At 44.9% G+C, this 17,500-nt stretch overlaps 2 protein-coding genes across 4 annotated transcripts in view; one reads left to right on the forward strand and one right to left on the reverse strand.

Annotated features, from left to right (window-relative positions):
- The window catches only part of sugp1 (SURP and G patch domain containing 1), a 15,839-nt gene extending 14,705 nt beyond the window's left edge, over positions 1-1,134 (reverse strand). The window contains exon 1 of the mRNA XM_080859117.1: positions 1,095-1,134. Coding sequence (XP_080715243.1) covers positions 1,095-1,113 — 19 coding nt within the window. The 5' untranslated portion in view covers positions 1,114-1,134. The remainder of the gene's footprint in view (positions 1-1,094) is intronic.
- A 492-nt stretch (positions 1,135-1,626) lies between these two features.
- rnf126 (ring finger protein 126) overlaps positions 1,627-17,500 on the forward strand; it is a gene marked incomplete at its 5' end in the record, with an annotated part of 20,393 nt that continues 4,519 nt past the window's right edge. Inside the window, 6 exons of one of the 3 annotated variants that reach the window (XM_080859499.1) lie at positions 1,627-1,701; positions 3,558-3,616; positions 12,874-12,940; positions 14,274-14,515; positions 16,051-16,152; positions 16,866-16,935. In XM_080859499.1, the coding sequence (XP_080715625.1) occupies positions 1,627-1,701; positions 3,558-3,616; positions 12,874-12,940; positions 14,274-14,515; positions 16,051-16,152; positions 16,866-16,935 (615 nt within the window). The remainder of the gene's footprint in view (positions 1,702-3,557; positions 3,617-12,873; positions 12,941-14,273; positions 14,516-16,050; positions 16,153-16,865; positions 16,936-17,500) is intronic. The other 2 variants (XM_080859500.1, XM_080859501.1) reach the window with 2 other exon arrangements.

The following is a 17,500-nucleotide window of genomic DNA, read 5'->3' on the forward strand; positions in this document are numbered from 1 at the left end:
GCGGCACAAAGCCTCAAATCGGACAGGGTTCGTTCATAGGGATCTTCTACATATCTTATTTCATGTTTACATGGCATTCATGTCATCTTTACATTACCAAGCCCTCATTTGTCACTTGTCAAGGAGAAAGTGGGACAAGCAGAGAAAGCTTATTAGCTTTACTATGTTATACTACCACTGGTAATTAAAAAACAAATGGTATACAAGATTCACTTATATAAATATCTCTATTCATACTAATCCAATAGAAATGATAAGTAAAAAAAAATAATAGTGGAGCTAGTTACTATACGTTTGTACCCTTCCTCCCGTCAAAGTGTTCAAGGTGCTTATACGAGTCAATAATCATCCTACTCCGGAAACATGTACAGATATGTTTTATGGTTTATTAAAGAACTCCCTGCAAGAAATCTAGCCTAACGACAGCTCTTTACCAACCCCTAAACAGCGTTCACCGATTCGCCATAACACACTAACCTCGCATTCGTAGTGTTGTGCATGAAATACATACAAGCGCACAGTAGCTGGCGTTACCATTACCGCACACACAGTGACAGACCACTTCATTAGAAGTATGTCAGTCCCATTCCTACCATCCTGCACATACATCAGCTAGATACAATACTTGCAACGGTGAATAGCTGGCTAGTCATTCAAAATCCTCGTGTAGAAAACGTCATACTTCATTCCTTAAAAAAAAAATGATTGCGGGCCGCTAACATTCCTGTTGTTTAAGCTAAAGTTAGCTAGGTCACAAAGCAATCTATTTAATGTCACTTCATTTTGGACGAGTTGCATGAACTGATTTAAAAAATAATGTCGCTCATACATTATATTGAATTGAGCTCAACAGCACTGAAAAAAAAGATCTTCGATGTTGCTAGGGAACATCGATTAGCCACAGGTAGCAAACTGGCCAGTCTTGAGCTGTAACGTTATCTCTAAGGTTACTAGCTTTTGCTATCTGCGTAGTAAGTAAATAATACACGGATATTGCAGAGCCTTAACTACCTGCTGTATCCCAATAAGAAATTATTGGTAAATGTGCATGTACTTAGTCTATATTTAAATGATGAATTTGCTGAAACTTCTACCTGGGTCATTCGAATCCATCGCTGTGTTACAAAGACAACGAGCACACACGTCCTAAACAGAATCCTCTTCCGGGCTCCCCTCCCGTCTTCCGGAAAAAAATAAATACATTTATCCAGCTGATGGCGCTACAACACAGTTTATGCTCAGAACAAATTAGAAATAGACTTTATTGATTCCACAAGGTTATATGTTTTTAATCGATCTGTGTCAATAGTCATACCATGGGCACAGGTGGACGTTTTCCACGGGTGAATGTTCTTTCTTCTTTTTACTTTTAGGCTTCACGGGGTCATTGTTCAGGAAACACCTTTAAAATATGTAAACAAAAAATATCAATAGTTACACACGTAGTGTAAACCATTGCACTCTGTGTAGATTCACATAATACCAAAGCCTAAAGCAAAACAGAGCGAGCGCTTTATGCACCCGATAGAACGCAGCTCCCTCGTCCTGTGTCTTTGTGTGCGGTTTATGTCCCTTCCCGTGACCCGTACTCTCTATCTCGATTTGAGTCCCGCAGTGTATCAGAAGATGGCGGAAGCTCCCCCACGGCCCTGCCGGTTTTTCTGTCACCGATGCTCAGAAGAGATTAGTCCACGTCTCCCGGTAAGAAACTTTCTTTGGCAGCACTCTCCGGAATGCCGACACGCTTCGAGTATAGACATGAGATAAGACTTTATGTCTTAATTCACCCTTGGTTTAATGCCGAAGGCTGCTCACCAAACCAGCTGCCAGACTGCTAACGAACTGACTAGACTTCTTAACCAACTAGGTTACGTTGGGTTACCTAAATAGTTTTCTGCTGGGCACTAACGTCTGCCTTTTAATGTAACATTGAAAACATTTCTGAAAGAGGGACATAATTCGACAGCCGGACCACAGAGAGCCCTTAGATAGCATCAGTGGTTAATGTTATTGTTGGCCACCACTAGCTAACGTTACGTTTGGCAGTAAGCTTGCTATCTAGCTATTGCGCTAACTTTGCAATCTGACATCCGAAAATCCCCCACTGGCAACGAGTCATACCTTAGTGAGACGTAGGCTAAATGCTAGTGAACTTGATGGACAACGCTACACAGATCCACAGACTTGTCCAGCTCAACGGATCATCAAGCTGACTTGTCATCTGTTAGCAAGCTATGTTGTGTTCAGTGTTGAATATGCTGTGAACACTACCAAGTGAAGGTTTGAGCTGTTGAAGTACCGCCAATAGTTGTTACAAGACAAATCACAGTTAACTTGGCTAGTATGCCCGTAAGTAACTTAAGGGTTGAGATAAATATCAGCGCTCTTTGCCATCTCGTTCACGGCCAGTGTTCAAATTATTTTGCACGATAATGAAACTATTGCGTGTTGTCACTGACTTGGAGTAAACGAGCCGCTATCCAATGTTTCACAGTTGCGTAGTTAGCCCCTGAAGTCATGTCCTTAGCAGCGTTCATAGAATTACCTATATTATCACTTTCTAGTAATATCTGACCGTAATTGACAAAACTGCACTGCAAGACATGGGATGTTTACGTTGCCACAGCATCATCCCAATGACTCTATTCAGCATCACAACAATGCATGAGGGATGTAAACAATGCTGTCAATACTCCCCGTGCTGCGGTCCCTATGCCCCGCCATTGTTTCTATAGGCTCTAGAATGAGCTCAGATCGCACGGAACCTCATACAAGCCCTAGGGCCTAGGCTGACTCGGGTGGCGTTACTATAGGAACATCACCGAAAACACCTGGCTTTTGATCCCCATGTCGGCCCAGTGAGTCTTAATCCGCCAGTAGCTTAGGTCTGCGCCGCGTCTGTAACACACTTCCTTGCACTTGAGATCTAGGGCTTCCCCTGTTCAGTGTATTCCTTGTTATCTGCCATGGGACGTAACCATGATGATTTACCCACACGAAAGCTGTCAGTGACATGTTACTGTGACATGTCAAACCCACAAGGGTGGTATTTCCCACAAGTGTCTATGTGCCTGTGTGTATCGCATGTGTGTGCCTGTGTTTATCGCCTGTGTGTGCCTGTGTTTACTGCCTGTGTGCCTGTGTTTATCGCCTGTGTGTGCCTGTGTTTATCGCCTGTGTGTGCCTGTGTTTATCGCCTGTGTGTGCCTGTGTTTACCGCCTGTGTGCCTGTGTTTATCGCCTGTGTGTGCCTGTGTTTATCGCCTGTGTGTGTGCCTGTGTTTATCGCCTATGTGTGCCTGTGTTTACCGCCTGTGCCTGTGTTTATTGCCTGTGTGTTCCTGCTCTAACTCTAGGGACTTCCTTGGGATATGTTAAGGCACTATACTGTATATGAAGAAAACTGAGTTCAAATTTAATTTGAATATTCTTGTTTTGTTACATCTGAGTGACAGTGTTCTTTACTTTTAAAGTGTCTTCACTCTCACTCTCTCTTTCTCTCTCTCTCTCTCTCTCTCTCTCTCTGCCTGTCTCTGTTTCCCTCTCTCTCCCTTTAGGAATATACCTGTCCACGATGTGAGTCTGGTTTCATTGAGGAACTGCTGGATGAAACAAGGTATCCCACTGGCTTCTCTGGCCTTGCCCTACATTCACAGCTATAAATGGGTGGGTGGAATCGCTGCAATAAGGGGCATGCCACTTTTTAGTATGTCAGGATCCTCCCATGCATGAGCAAGCACACACCAATGGGTTTGGTGTCAGATCAGGTCTAGATCAGGTCTAGATCAGGGTTAGTTCAGGTCTAGATCAGGGTTAGTTCAGGTCTAGATCAGGGTTGGATCAGGGCTAGATCAGGGTTAGTTCAGGTCTAGATCAGGGCTAGATCAGGGTTAGTTCAGGTCTAGATCAGGGTTAGATCAGGGCTAGATCAGGGTTAGTTCAGGGCTAGATCAGGGTTAGTTCAGGTCTAGATCAGGGTTAGTTCAGGTCTAGATCAGGGTTAGTTCAGGTCTAGATCAGGGTTAGATCAGGGCTAGATCGTCCAGGGTTATGTCCTCCCACACTTGCACACACCAACGGATTTGGGGTCAGATCAGAGCCAGATCAGGGCCAGATCAGAGTCAGATCAGGTCCAGATCAGGTCCAGATCAGGTCCAGATCAGGGCCAGATCAGGGCCAGATCAGGGCCAGATCAGAGTCAGATCAGAGCCAGATCAGAGCCAGAGGCAGCTGCTGCCCCGTGTAAGATAATTATTTCTTACACTATGCGTTTAGTTCGAGACCCGGTAAAGTACGCCAGCACGAAGGTTTTGTTGTAACAAGGTAGAGCTTTACTTGATAAGTTGAAGCACAAATACAGTTGAGTTCACAAGACAATTGCATCCAGTAAACACAACAGGAGACTCCGGAGTTCTGATCTGTCCTAAAGAAACAACAATTCTTATACTCCATTTCTCACTGACGTCATTTCGTGGGCCCCTCCTGGTACCAGGTGGTGTCATGGGATCTATGACATGGTTTATCTGTTTGTTTTTCAGCAAGAGGACAATTTACGTGTGAAGGTCCTGCACCTCTGTTTCTCACACCCTAGCTGACCATCTTATCTCTCTAGAGACATACTATGTATCATAGGCCACATTCTCCTGTCCAGGCCTGCTAGAGAATCTGTAGCTAGTGACCTGACCTTACCAGGCCTGTTTTCACTTTGGTCAGAAAACAGTTTAGAGATGAAACCTATTCTGCCTAATAACCCTATACTAAACTGATTTTATCTTACATTCCCTCCTTTGACCTCATTTATGAGGTCAACACCACATCAAGCAAAAGCACTAAGAAGCCAGGTTACAATTTTTTGGGGTGTGGTTCTTTACGTTATACAATTACTATCAAAACACCCTCTTAAGCCACTAGCACAGCGTAAGCAATGTACACATGAAGTGCTACCTCGCCATCGGGATTTCTCTGCCCCCCTAACAGATTATCCATTCCACCATAGGCTCAGTGGAATTGCCGATGCTTTTCACGAGAGGTCACCCTCGAGGCGCAACTTTTCCGTGTCTAAACACCTATTCTTATGAAAAATAAAAAACCCCACACTTGAATTTCACTATGGACTATGTGATCGACTTATAGAATACACACAATGTTATACTAAAGGAATACATTTTTAACTAAGGAATACATTTTTAATCAGCATATTACGATATTAACTTTATTAACTGGTAAACATAATAGAGGGATAGAAGAAAACACCCACAAAGACATACCCAAATACATCCTACCACAAAATCTTAGCACATGAAGCAATATGAGCAAGCACATTTAAGCTAGCAGCATGTCCCCTTCCCTCTGGACTGTCTACTCTTCCATTCTTACAAATCTGATTGAGCCTCCAACATCTCCTCCATTGGTTCATCATCACTCCGCCACTCTTTGTCCTGTAAAAGGTTATTATCCAACACATCCTCCTCTCCTTGGTTAAACATTACATTCAATGCCATTTTGAGGTGACTCAGCATTTGAGCATCTGGTATCATATGACCTAGGGTTACCAAGGGGTCTCATTCTCATGTTTGCAGACAAGCTCTAGTTCGTATGTAATAGCCATGCTATATCCTGCTATCTATATCCCCCCCTTCATTCCATCTCAGACCACTGCTATACCTGCTTCCCATAAATCCTCCTGTGAACCCTGACCCCATTATAATTACTCTGTTTAACTTTCTTTCGTGTCTGTTCTAGTTGTCAAATTTTCATGTCTCCCTATGTTTTCCTGTCTCAGTTCTCCTCTTATCTTACATTCACCCTCCTTTCATAATCCTCCTACACTGTGTCTGCATTCCATTCTTACCCACCCATCAGAAGTTTAGCCTTGGCCCATCTTACAATGGCCTTGGTGTTTCCAAGTGGCTCATTCAGCTATTTTTAGGGCAAAAATAGGGGTAGTTAGTTTCTTGTTGACAATGTTGTTAATGTGTAGAAAAACATAAAATCACAAACAAGACAAGACAAGACAAAACAAAAAACAGTTACCCGTCCCCTCTTTAAGTCAGCTGTAGGTTGCTGGTACAATGTATAGGCTACTGTATAGCATCCACTTAACGCATTGTATACTTCATATAATTATTTGTGGGTTCAGAATCTTAACTCAAATCGTGAGGTAGTAGGTTGTATAGGCTGTATAGGCTGTATAGGCTGTATATTATCCCCCCTATGTGTGAGTGTGTTTGCTTAGTGCATCGGTCCTAAAGGCACCGCTGGGATGTGTATGTGGTGCTTCTAACACCACTCTCCCAAGGTGGGGGTGTGTGTGTGGCTGCTCCTGTGAGTGTGTCATTGTTCAGTAAGAGCTTGATGAGTGTGGGCCTGGCCCCTCCTCTCTCTAGTACAGCAGCGCGTGTGTGAGAATTTTTCTCCCCCTAAGGGTCTCTGTCTCTGTCCATCTAGCATAGACCAGTTGGTTACAGCCAGGTTTTTTCTTTACACTCAATCCCAATGGCTTGTTCCTAAAAAGAAATAAAGGTTTGTTTGTTAGCAATATCACGTTGTTATACAATCAACTATTGGACAGTGTTAACCCATGCTATAATTTGTTTGTTTTCCCCACTACCTTTAACTTTAACATTGTTGCCCCTGTCACAGTTTCATTGTTCAATGTGCTCTGAGGCTGACTATTTCTTGTGACAATTTTGTTCTTCATTAACATGTATTTCAAGCACCAATTCCCTTTTTAATTGCCTAGCTTTTGATTAAACATTTTTATAACTTTACAAACTTTAAAAAACGAAATTCCCCAGTGCATGTTACGAACTCCCGTTATCATCACAGTTTCTGTATGCGTCCAGTGTTGGAAAACATACATCTTTAGCCCCGCAACCTTTCCCCTGCGGCTTTATTAGGCAATTTCAATCATTGGATAGAGACTTTTGGTTGATCAGGCCAAACTCCTCATCCTCAAATCGTTATGCACTTGTATTATTTTATTTAAGCAGTATTGTCTTTATTATCACAATCCCCTAATATTTCCTCTATCAGGCTGCGATGAAAAATGCAGTCCATCGTCTGCATCTATTTTACAGACTGTCACCCTCTTTTTCTCTGAACTTCCACCTCTTTTTCAACTTTGTTCATTTCGCCTTCGTCCTTTCCCCTTTCTGATCCCCTATACCTCCCTCTGTTATCACCCTGCGCTCCTAACATAAGTGGCATGCACTCACCCCACGTTCTCGGGCTGATGGACCGCTCGCAGTTTCGTGCGTAATGACCATGAGCTCCGCATAAGAAGCATTGGACACCACTCATGTCTCTCCTCTCCCATGGTGGTATCTGCTGTGCCTGAGATGCATCATGCACCTGTGAGGCGGTGGGTTGTGTCGTAACTACTACCACAGTTGTGGCTGAAGCCATTTCAATCTCCTTCCCTCCTTTACCACATTGTACCACAGTGTAGTCCCCAAAATGACTGTTTGGCACTATAATTCTGAAATCTTTCTCTTGGTCTGCCATGACTTAGTCCTACTATAAGCCCTCCTAGAATGTTCTGTTTTGTGGTGTTACAGATATTATTTTAACTCCTTCTTCACCAGGGTAGTGCCTTAGAGTGTCGCTCCACCAATCAGAGAATGGTTTGATTATTCTATAATTACCACCGTTTGTTCGTGGCTTTTCTATATTCATTCACAAATTTCTCCAGACTATGAATGATATCTTTTACCTCCCCTCGTGTTGTTTATCGGAACTGGTTATGATCTTATAACATTCCCTCCTTTCCCTGAATTTATACAGGAAAGAAATAAATGCAATAAATGCACCCCACCCACATAAAAATTTAGAAAATAAGCTGTAAACAACTGTATTCTCCACAATGAAAACCGCTTGTAAAAGAGAAAGCGCTAAGGTGTATGAAACCTTATTCTACCGACTACCGTCTGTTAATAAGAAGACGCTAAGGTGTATGAAACCTTATTCTACTCAATGACTACCGCCTGTTAATAGGAAGGCGCTAAGGTATATGAAACCTTATTCTAGCGAGACTGTCGTCTTCAGATCAGGTCTTGTCAGAGGGTTTGCGTGCTGGGCTGCTACAGTTATATCACCGGTGATATAATTTTACCTGTACCAGTGCTCCACCGCAAATTGCCACTGACTCACTGACCAAGCAGTCTCTCAATTCACTTAGGCGTGCGGCCTATGCGGCCCTCTCGTGCACAAAGCCTTACTGACGTCTCAGCATGTAATACTCCACCCACTCGCTCACTCACTCCACTCCAATGCAATACCAACAATTCTACTGTCTGTCTTACAATAAGAACACACAAAGCCAATCAATGTGTACTTGTTCTGTAAATCACAGCACAGCAAAGTAGTCATGCAGATTCTTTGTGCCACAAAATATCATATATTCACTCTCTTGTACTTCGCCCGTGTTATTCAGTTCTGACAGTCAAAAACTAACTATGAATGATATCTTAACTATGGACATTTAGTTAAATAGGCTGTCCTTACCTTTTAGTTATATATAGGCATGCCTTTTTGAATGTCAAATCGAATTCCACGGTCCCTCCTGTGCCAGCCTCGTGCCGCAGGCAGGGAAGCTGCGCGCTTTTACGGGGGTCCTCACGCTCGGGGTCGACCAGCTGTAAGATAATTATTTCTTACACTATGCGTTTAGTTCGAGACCCGGTAAAGTACGCCAGCACGAAGGTTTTGTTGTAACAAGGTAGAGCTTTACTTGATAAGTTGAAGCACAAATACAGTTGAGTTCACAAGACAATTGCATCCAGTAAACACAACAGGAGACTCCGGAGTTCTGATCTGTCCTAAAGAAACAACAATTCTTATACTCCATTTCTCACTGACGTCATTTCGTGGGCCCCTCCTGGTACCAGGTGGTGTCATGGGATCTATGACATGGTTTATCTGTTTGTTTTTCAGCAAGAGGACAATTTACGTGTGAAGGTCCTGCACCTCTGTTTCTCACACCCTAGCTGACCATCTTATCTCTCTAGAGACATACTATGTATCATAGGCCACATTCTCCTGTCCAGGCCTGCTAGAGAATCTGTAGCTAGTGACCTGACCTTACCAGGCCTGTTTTCACTTTGGTCAGAAAACAGTTTAGAGATGAAACCTATTCTGCCTAATAACCCTATACTAAACTGATTTTATCTTACACCCGGTCGTGTTGCTCCTAACCTGCACCCACGGTTGCTATGGAGACACACTTTAACCCGCGGTTGTCCACTCCAGATGGAGACACACTTTAACCCATGGTTGTCCGCTCCAGATGGAGACACCAGTTTCTTCTGCCTGGCGGCTGGTTTGAGGGCACACGATCACAGGATCACAGGATCACAGGGTCACAGGGTCACAGGGTCACAGGGTCACAGGGTCACAGGGTCTCAGGGTCACACGATCTCGGGGTCACAGGGTCACAGGGTCACAGGCTCACAGGGTCTCAGGGTCTCAGGGTCACAGGGTCACAGGGTCACAGGGTCACAGGGCTGTGTGTGTCCCAGCAGGGGGCCGTAAGACCAGAAAAGTGGGAAAGTCAGGGAGAGGATTTGGCCTGCAGAGATGCCTGCCACCACCAGCATCTTCATCTCGTGAGGAGAGTGCTTAGCAACGGGTACCACAGGTGGTCCAACATAATGCCTGCCACCACCAGCATCTTCATCTCGTTTGGAGAGTGCTTAGCAACGGGTACCACAGGTGAGGTGGTCCAACATAATGCCTGCCATACCAGCATCTTCATCTCGTGAGGAGAGTGCTTAGCAACGGGTACCACAGGTGGTCCAACATACAGCAGCCTCAAGGCACCACACCGGCACACACTGCTTCAATGGGCACTTTGCTTCAGAGCTGTTGCTGAGGGATGGGATGTCTTTCAGACTCACGTTAAAAGAAGATGTTCTTCATTTGGTCTTTATGTGCGCTGTGCCGACGGACAAGCGCTGCGCGCACATAAAAACGTTGCGGATGCCATCTTTCACGCTCAGAGTTGGATGTATCAAGTGCAAAATAAACGTGAGTGTATGTGCGTACCTCCACGCCCACTTTGTGTCTGGCGTCAGCACATTTTGAACGGTTTTGGTGAAACTCGGAGGCTATACAGTGCAGCTATTGAAATTAGTTTGAGTTACACAGTATTGGCACTTAAGCCTTATTTGAAGTAAAGGCACACCAAGGTGTATACAGTTAAATAAGTACACTTATTAGTATGCGCTAATGTTATGCTTTGCAATACAAAGTCTAGTAACAGTGGCAGCGTTAGCCTTTGTAGAGGATATTGCCAATGGCAGAATTAAAAGAGAATGTGTTTAGAGAAAGCACGATTTATATTTATTTTTTGTCCCATGATGATGAGCCCGTTTCAGATTTCCAATAGCTATCCTCTTGGAGTCTGTGCTGAATTGGGTCCGGCTCTAGAGGTGGATGCTGTCAGGAGTCAGATTGGGTTCAGCTCTAGAGGTGGATGCTGTCAGGAGTCAGATTGGGTCTGGCTCTAGAGGTGGATGCTGTCAGGAGTCAGATTGGGTTCAGCTCTAGAGGTGGATGCTGTCAGGAGTCAGATTGGGTTCAGCTCTAGAGGTGGATGCTGTCAGGAGTCAGATTGGGTTCAGCTCTAGAGGTGGATGCTGTCAGGAGTCAGATTGGGTTCAGCTCTAGAGGTGGATGCTGTCATGAGTCAGATTTGGTCCTGCTCTAGAGGTGGATGCTGTCAGGAGTCAGATTGGGTCTGGCTCTAGAGATGGATGCTGTCAGGAGTCAGGCATTTTCCCGTCGCTTGCAAGTTCTTACCACCCTGGGCTCCATGGCAACAGGGGCATCCCAGAGGGAACTGGCAGGCCGGTCAGGGTGGGACGGGGTCCTCTGTATGTCAATCAGGTGTATAAAGGTCTGATATGATGATTCTCTGTATGTCAATCAGGTGTACAAAGGTCTGATATGATGATTCTCTGTATGTCAATCAGGTGTATAAAGGTCTGATATGATGGTCCTCTGGATGTCAATCAGGTGTATGAAGGTCTGATATGATGATTCTCTGTATGTCAGCCAGGTGTATGACCAGGCTAGCGTTAAAGCACAGATGGCGGTGAGAGCCATTTACCCCCAGGTAACCGTAGCGATTGACTGCACACACATGAAGGCATCGTCAGACGTAGAATTGGACTTTGTTAACAGAAGTACGACTGACTAATATGGTGGCACGGTGGCCTGCATCACTCATTCATTTATCCTAAGGTGACGGGGTGTGAGTTGGGGGGCTTCTTGCGACACGATTAGTTTGATGTTGGACCTTTTGTAATTCATGTGTGCAGTTATTTTGATATATCATACCCTGTGGTTTCCTGGTTAAAGACGCGGCTGCTAACACCCCTCGCCAACTCCCAGACTGGCTGAGGATTATTATTATTTTGACGGTGGTCAAACTGAGGACTGACTAACTCTTCAATAACTAGTTCTTTATTTCCTGTTGTATAAACAAACAACGGTTGACATACGGAGTGTCGCTGACAGGCATATCTCTTTTCCTAGCTATATTCAACAACACATTATCACACAAAAGCAACCCAGTGCACGAACAGTTAAAACAACAATGCACGCATAACACACACATGTTGGCATTGGAGCAACATACCTGTTGACATACGGAGTATCTGCACAAGTAAAACAAAATACAAAACACGTCAGGTTCAGTATGGCTATTTATATTCTATTATTATTATACTATTCTATTAATATTTAGCTAGCTAACGGAACGTGAGTAGTGGGAAGTTCCTAGTTCCAACTCCCAGACTGGCTGAGTGTGGCTTCTCTGACCCACTGCACTGGTAGCCACTACCTCACTCTGCCAATCTACCAGGGTTCTTTTGGAGTTAATGTCAGATGACAAACAGCCAAATAAACGGCTTCTCACTCACGCTTTAAACATAGAAAACATGCTGACGGTTCTCACCCACGCTTTAAGCAATACAAAAATGCTTTTTCTGCATGTGTTTTGTAAAAGGCCTAGAACATCAAGCTGAAGCTGTAAAATCTCAGTGAAAGGTCGTTTTCTTCTTCACTAGTAAGATCCAACAAAATAAGTAAATTTATTATAGAGTTAGACTATTGATCTTGGAGATAAGATGACTGGAGTTCCCCTCAGGTTAATTCCTGAGCACCTTTTAAAGAATGGTGTAGATTTTTGTGTGTAGTTTCTACATGTCCTAATATTTTATTCTGCTGCACATTCCCACACCTAAACTCACCAGTGACCATCAGTTCCTAAAGAGAACTATTCCTCTCCCTAAACTCACCAGTGACCATCAGCTCCTAAAGAGAACTATTCCTCTCCCTAAACTCACCAGTGACCATCAGCTCCTAAAGAGAACTATTCCTCTCCCTAAACTCACCAGTGACCATCAGCTCCTAAAGATAACTACTCCTCTCCCTAAACTCACCAATGACCATCAGCTCCTAAAGAGAACTATTCCTCTCCCTAAACTCACCAGTGACCATCAGCTCCTTAAGAGAACTATTCCTCTCCCTAAACTCACCAGTGAGAACTATTCCTCTCCCTAAACTCACCAGTGAGAACTATTCCTCTCCCTAAACTCACCAGTGACCATCAGCTCCTAAAGAGAACTATTCCCACACCTAAACTCACCAGTGACCATCAGCTCCTAACAAGAACTATTCCTCTCCCTAAACTCACCAATGACCATCAGCTCCTAAAGAGAACTATACCTCTCCCTAAACTCACCAGTGACCATCAGCTCCTTAACGAGAACTATTCCTCTCCCTAAGAGAACTACTCCTCTCCCTCAACTCACCAGTGACCATCAGCTCCTAACGAGAACTATTCCTCTCCCTTTGGTTCCTGTCTAGCGCCGAGAATGGTTCCTCCTCCTCCTCCACAGCCTCCACCAGTGACCAGACGCGACCCACGTTTGAGGTGAGTCCCTGATCTCCCCAGTCTGTGTGTGCAGGATCATGAGCCCGTTAAATGTAAGTTTTGTGTTTGTATTAACACACGTGTGTTGTTAGTCTTGTGTTTGTGTTAACACACACACACACGTGTGTTGTTAGTCTTGTGTTTGTATTAAAACACGTGTGTTGTTAGTCTTGTGTTTGTATTAACACACGTGTGTTGTTAGTCTTGTGTTTGTGTTAACACACATGCGTGTTGTTAGTCTTGTGTTTGTATTAACACACATGCGTGTTGTTAGTCTTGTGTTTGTATTAACACACATGCGTGTTGTTAGTCTTGTGTTTGTATTAACACACGTGTGTTGTTAGTCTTGTGTTTGTATTAACACACGTGTGTTGTTAGTCTTGTGTTTGTGTTAACACACATGCATGTTGTTAGTCTTGTGTTTGTATTAACACACATGCGTGTTGTTAGTCTTGTGTTTGTATTAACACACATGCGTGTTGTTAGTCTTGTGTTTGTATTAACACACGTGTGTTGTTAGTCTTGTGTTTGTATTAACACACGTGTGTTGTTAGTCTTGTGTCTGTATTAACACACGTGTGTTGTTAGTCTTGTGTCTGTATTAACACACGTGTGTTGTTAGTCTTGTGTTTGTATTAACACATACGCGTGTTGTTAGTCTTGTGTTTGTATTAACACATACGCGTGTTGTTAGTCTTGTGTTTGTATTAACACACACACACGTGTGTTGTTAGTCTTGTGTCTGTATTAACACACGTGTGTTGTTAGTCTTGTGTTTGTATTAACACACGTGTGTTGTTAGTCTTGTGTTTGTATTAACACACACACACGTGTGTTGTTAGTCTTGTGTCTGTATTAACACACACACAAGTGTGTTGTTAGTCTTGTGTCTGTATTAACACACACACACGTGTGTTGTTAGTCTTGTGTCTGTATTAACACACACACACGTGTGTTGTTAGTCTTGTGTTTGTATTAACACACACACCCGTGTTGTTAGTCTTGTGTTTGTGTTAACACACGTGTGTTGTTAGTCTTGTGTTTGTATTAACACACGTGTTGTTAGTCTTGTGTTTGTATTAACACACGTGTGTTGTTAGTCTTGTGTTTGTATTAACACACGTGTGTTGTTAGTCTTGTGTCTGTATTAACACACACACACACGTGTGTTGTTAGTCTTGTGTTTGTATTAACACACGTGTGTTGTTAGTCTTATGTCTGTATTAACACACACACACACGTGTGTTGTTAGTCTTGTGTTTGTATTAACACACGTGTGTTGTTAGTCTTGTGTTTGTATTAACACACACGCGTGTTGTCACCCTGTGCACAGAATGTGGACCAGCACATGTTTACGTTCCCGCACGGCTACGGTCAGTTTGCCCTCGGCATCTTCGACGACGGCTTCAGCCTCACGCCAGGTATGCAGCCGCCCGAGGACAACCGCGACGCCGAGAACCGGCGCGAGAGGGAGATGGCGTCACGGCAACGGTACGGCGCTCGGCAACCACGCGGGCGACACGTCCCGAGGAGACAGGGCTCACGAGGGCACGAGGGGGTGCCCACTTTAGAGGGGTAAGCTCATAGTTAGCCTCGTGCCAGGCCGCTATGCAGGGTCCTTTGGTGCCCACTTTAGAGGGGTAAGCTCATAGTTAGCCTCGTGCCAGGCCGCTATGCAGGGTCCTTTGGTGCCCACTTTAGAGGGGTAAGCTCATAGTTAGCCTCGTGCCAGGCCGCTATGCAGGGTCCTTTGGTGCCCACTTTAGAGGGGTAAGCTCATAGTTAGCCTCGTGCCAGGCCGCTATGCAGGGTCCTTTGGTGCCCACTTTAGAGGGGTAAGCTCATAGTTAGCCTCGTGCCAGGACGCTATGCAGGGTCCTTTGGTGCCCACTTTAGAGGGGTAAGCTCATAGTTAGCCTCGTGCCAGGACGCTATGCAGGGTCCTTTGGTGCCCACTTTAGAGGGGTAAGCTCATAGTTAGCCTCGTGCCAGGACGCTATGCAGGGTCCTTTGGTGCCCACTTTAGAGGGGTAAGCTCATAGTTAGCCTCGTGCCAGGCCGCTATGCAGGGTCCTTTGGTGCCCACTTTAGAGGGGTAAGCTCATAGTTAGCCTCGTGCCAGGACGCTATGCAGGGTCCTTTGGTGCCCACTTTAGAGGGGTAAGCTCATAGTTAGCCTCGTGCCAGGACGCTATGCAGGGTCCTTTGGTGCCCACTTTAGAGGGGTAAGCTCATAGTTAGCCTCGTGCCAGGCCGCTATGCAGGGTCCTTTGGTGCCCACTTTAGAGGGGTAAGCTCATAGTTAGCCTCGTGCCAGGCCGCTATGCAGGGTCCTTTGGTGCCCACTTTAGAGGGGTAAGCTCATAGTTAGCCTCGTGCCAGGACGCTATGCAGGGTCCTTTGGTGCCCACTTTAGAGGGGTAAGCTCATAGTTAGCCTCGTGCCAGGACGCTATGCAGGGTCCTTTGGTGCCCACTTTAGAGGGGTAAGCTCATAGTTAGCCTCGTGCCAGGCCGCTATGCAGGGTCCTTTGGTGCCCACTTTAGAGGGGTAAGCTCATAGTTAGCCTCGTGCCAGGCCGCTATGCAGGGTCCTTTGGTGCCCACTTTAGAGGGGTAAGCTCATAGTTAGCCTCGTGCCAGGCCGCTATGCAGGGTCCTTTGATGCTCAGTGGACTGTTAGGCAGTTAGGTTATCAGATTAGGACTTTTATGTTTCATTTGTATTAGTTCTAGTTAAACAGTGACTGGAGACTTTAAATGGGATTGAGTGTCCATCATCTACAGGCTTTTCTGGTCTGTGATGAAGACTTTATCTGACAGAGCTAGCCATATGAAGTTTTACATTACATTTACATTTAGTCATTTAGCAGACGATTTTATCCAAAGCGACGTACAAAGGAGAGAACAATCAAGCTATGAGCAATAGAGACCTAGTGTAATAATAAATACCTCTTTACATAGGAAATAAAAAGTGCTGGAATGTAACTACTGTAAAGTCGAGTTAAGTAGTAGTTTTCCACAGGCTTATGTGACAAGAGATATGGCTAGACTCAGGTTTCTGTGGTTGAGAAGAAGACTGATTCTGACTCATTCTGATTCCGTCTGACAGAAAACTAACGAAGACGTTGTCTCCTCCTTCTAGAATCATTCAGCAGTTAGTCAATGGAATCATCGCGCCCACAGCTATGCCCAACATGGGCATGGGACCATGGTACGTGCCCACCTGTGTGTGTGTGTGTGTGTGTGTGTGTGTGTGTGGGGGGGGGGGGGGGGTGTTTGTGTGGGGGTGTGTGTGTGTTTGTGTGTGTGTGTGTGTGTGTGGACCATGGTACGTGCCCACCTGTGTGTGTGTGTGTGTGTGGACCATGGTACGTGCCCACGTGTGTGTGTGTGTGTGTGTGTGTGTGGTGTGTGTGTTTGTGTGTGTGGTGTGTGTGGTGTGTGTGTGTGTGTGTGTGTGTGTGTGTGTGTGTGTGTGTGTGTGTGTGTGTGTGTGTGTGTGTGTGTGTGTGTGTGGACCATGTTATGTGCCCAGCTGCATGCCTCTTGCCTGTGTAGAGAAGGGACCAATCCTCAATATGAATCTTGACCTGGCATTTTCAAAACGTAAAAAGCAACAATATGTAGGTTGTTAGAGTTATTATATCTTGCTTCTTTTTTAAGTTAGCACAGGAAGAAGAGGAAACGATGGTTAGCGATGGGGGGGGGCTTGTGTGGGATGCTGTGGTGTTGGTCTGAGTGTGTGTGTGTGTGTGTGTGTGTGTGTGTGTGTGTGTGTGTAGGGGGGGGGCGGGGCTTGTGTGGGTTGCTGTGGTGTTGGTCTGAATGTGTGTGTGTGTGTGTGGTTTTTTTTTGGGGGGGGGGCTGGGGGGGGCGGCTTGTGTGGAATGCTGTGGTGTTGGTCTGAATATGTGGTGTTCACAGGGGCATGCTTCATTCCAACCCAATGGACTACGCTTGGGGTGCCAACGGACTAGACGCCATCATTACACAAGTGAGTCCTCAACCTGTGTGTGTGTGTGTGTGTGTGTGTGTGTGTGTGTGTGTGTGTGTGTGGTGTGTGTGTGTGTGTGTGCACCCTGTTGCAACATGTACGTCCACGTGCATGTATGTTTGAGCCTTTATGTAATTTAAGTTTCCAAATGTATCTGGATTATTAATGTTTAAGTTTAAGTTGAGTTAATGAAACAATTCAATTCTAATAATGGTTTAAAATGATGTGAAAGTGAATACTACCATTGCTATGTTCTGTGTGTTGAACTGTCTGGCTGTGATTGAATGATTGACAGCTGCTAATTGACATGTGATCTAGGGCCATGCCAGCTCCGAGCCCACTAGAGCGGAAGAGGCAATACATTTCCCAACCGTGATAGTACGATGGAGAGCCTTTGTTTGAGTTAACAGAAAGACAAATAAACCACTCTATATTTGAAAACGTGCCTTTTCTGGATTACTCCGTTGCCGCCGAAAAAGCTGCCCCTATATGTATGCTAATGTGTGTGTTCTTATAGATGACTCAGTGTCGGAGTTACAGTGGTGTTTGATTTCCTTGCCTCCCT

This window comes from Sprattus sprattus (genome assembly GCF_963457725.1).
Source record: "Sprattus sprattus genome assembly, chromosome: 20".
In the NCBI taxonomy this organism is placed as follows: domain Eukaryota; kingdom Metazoa; phylum Chordata; class Actinopteri; order Clupeiformes; family Clupeidae; genus Sprattus; species Sprattus sprattus.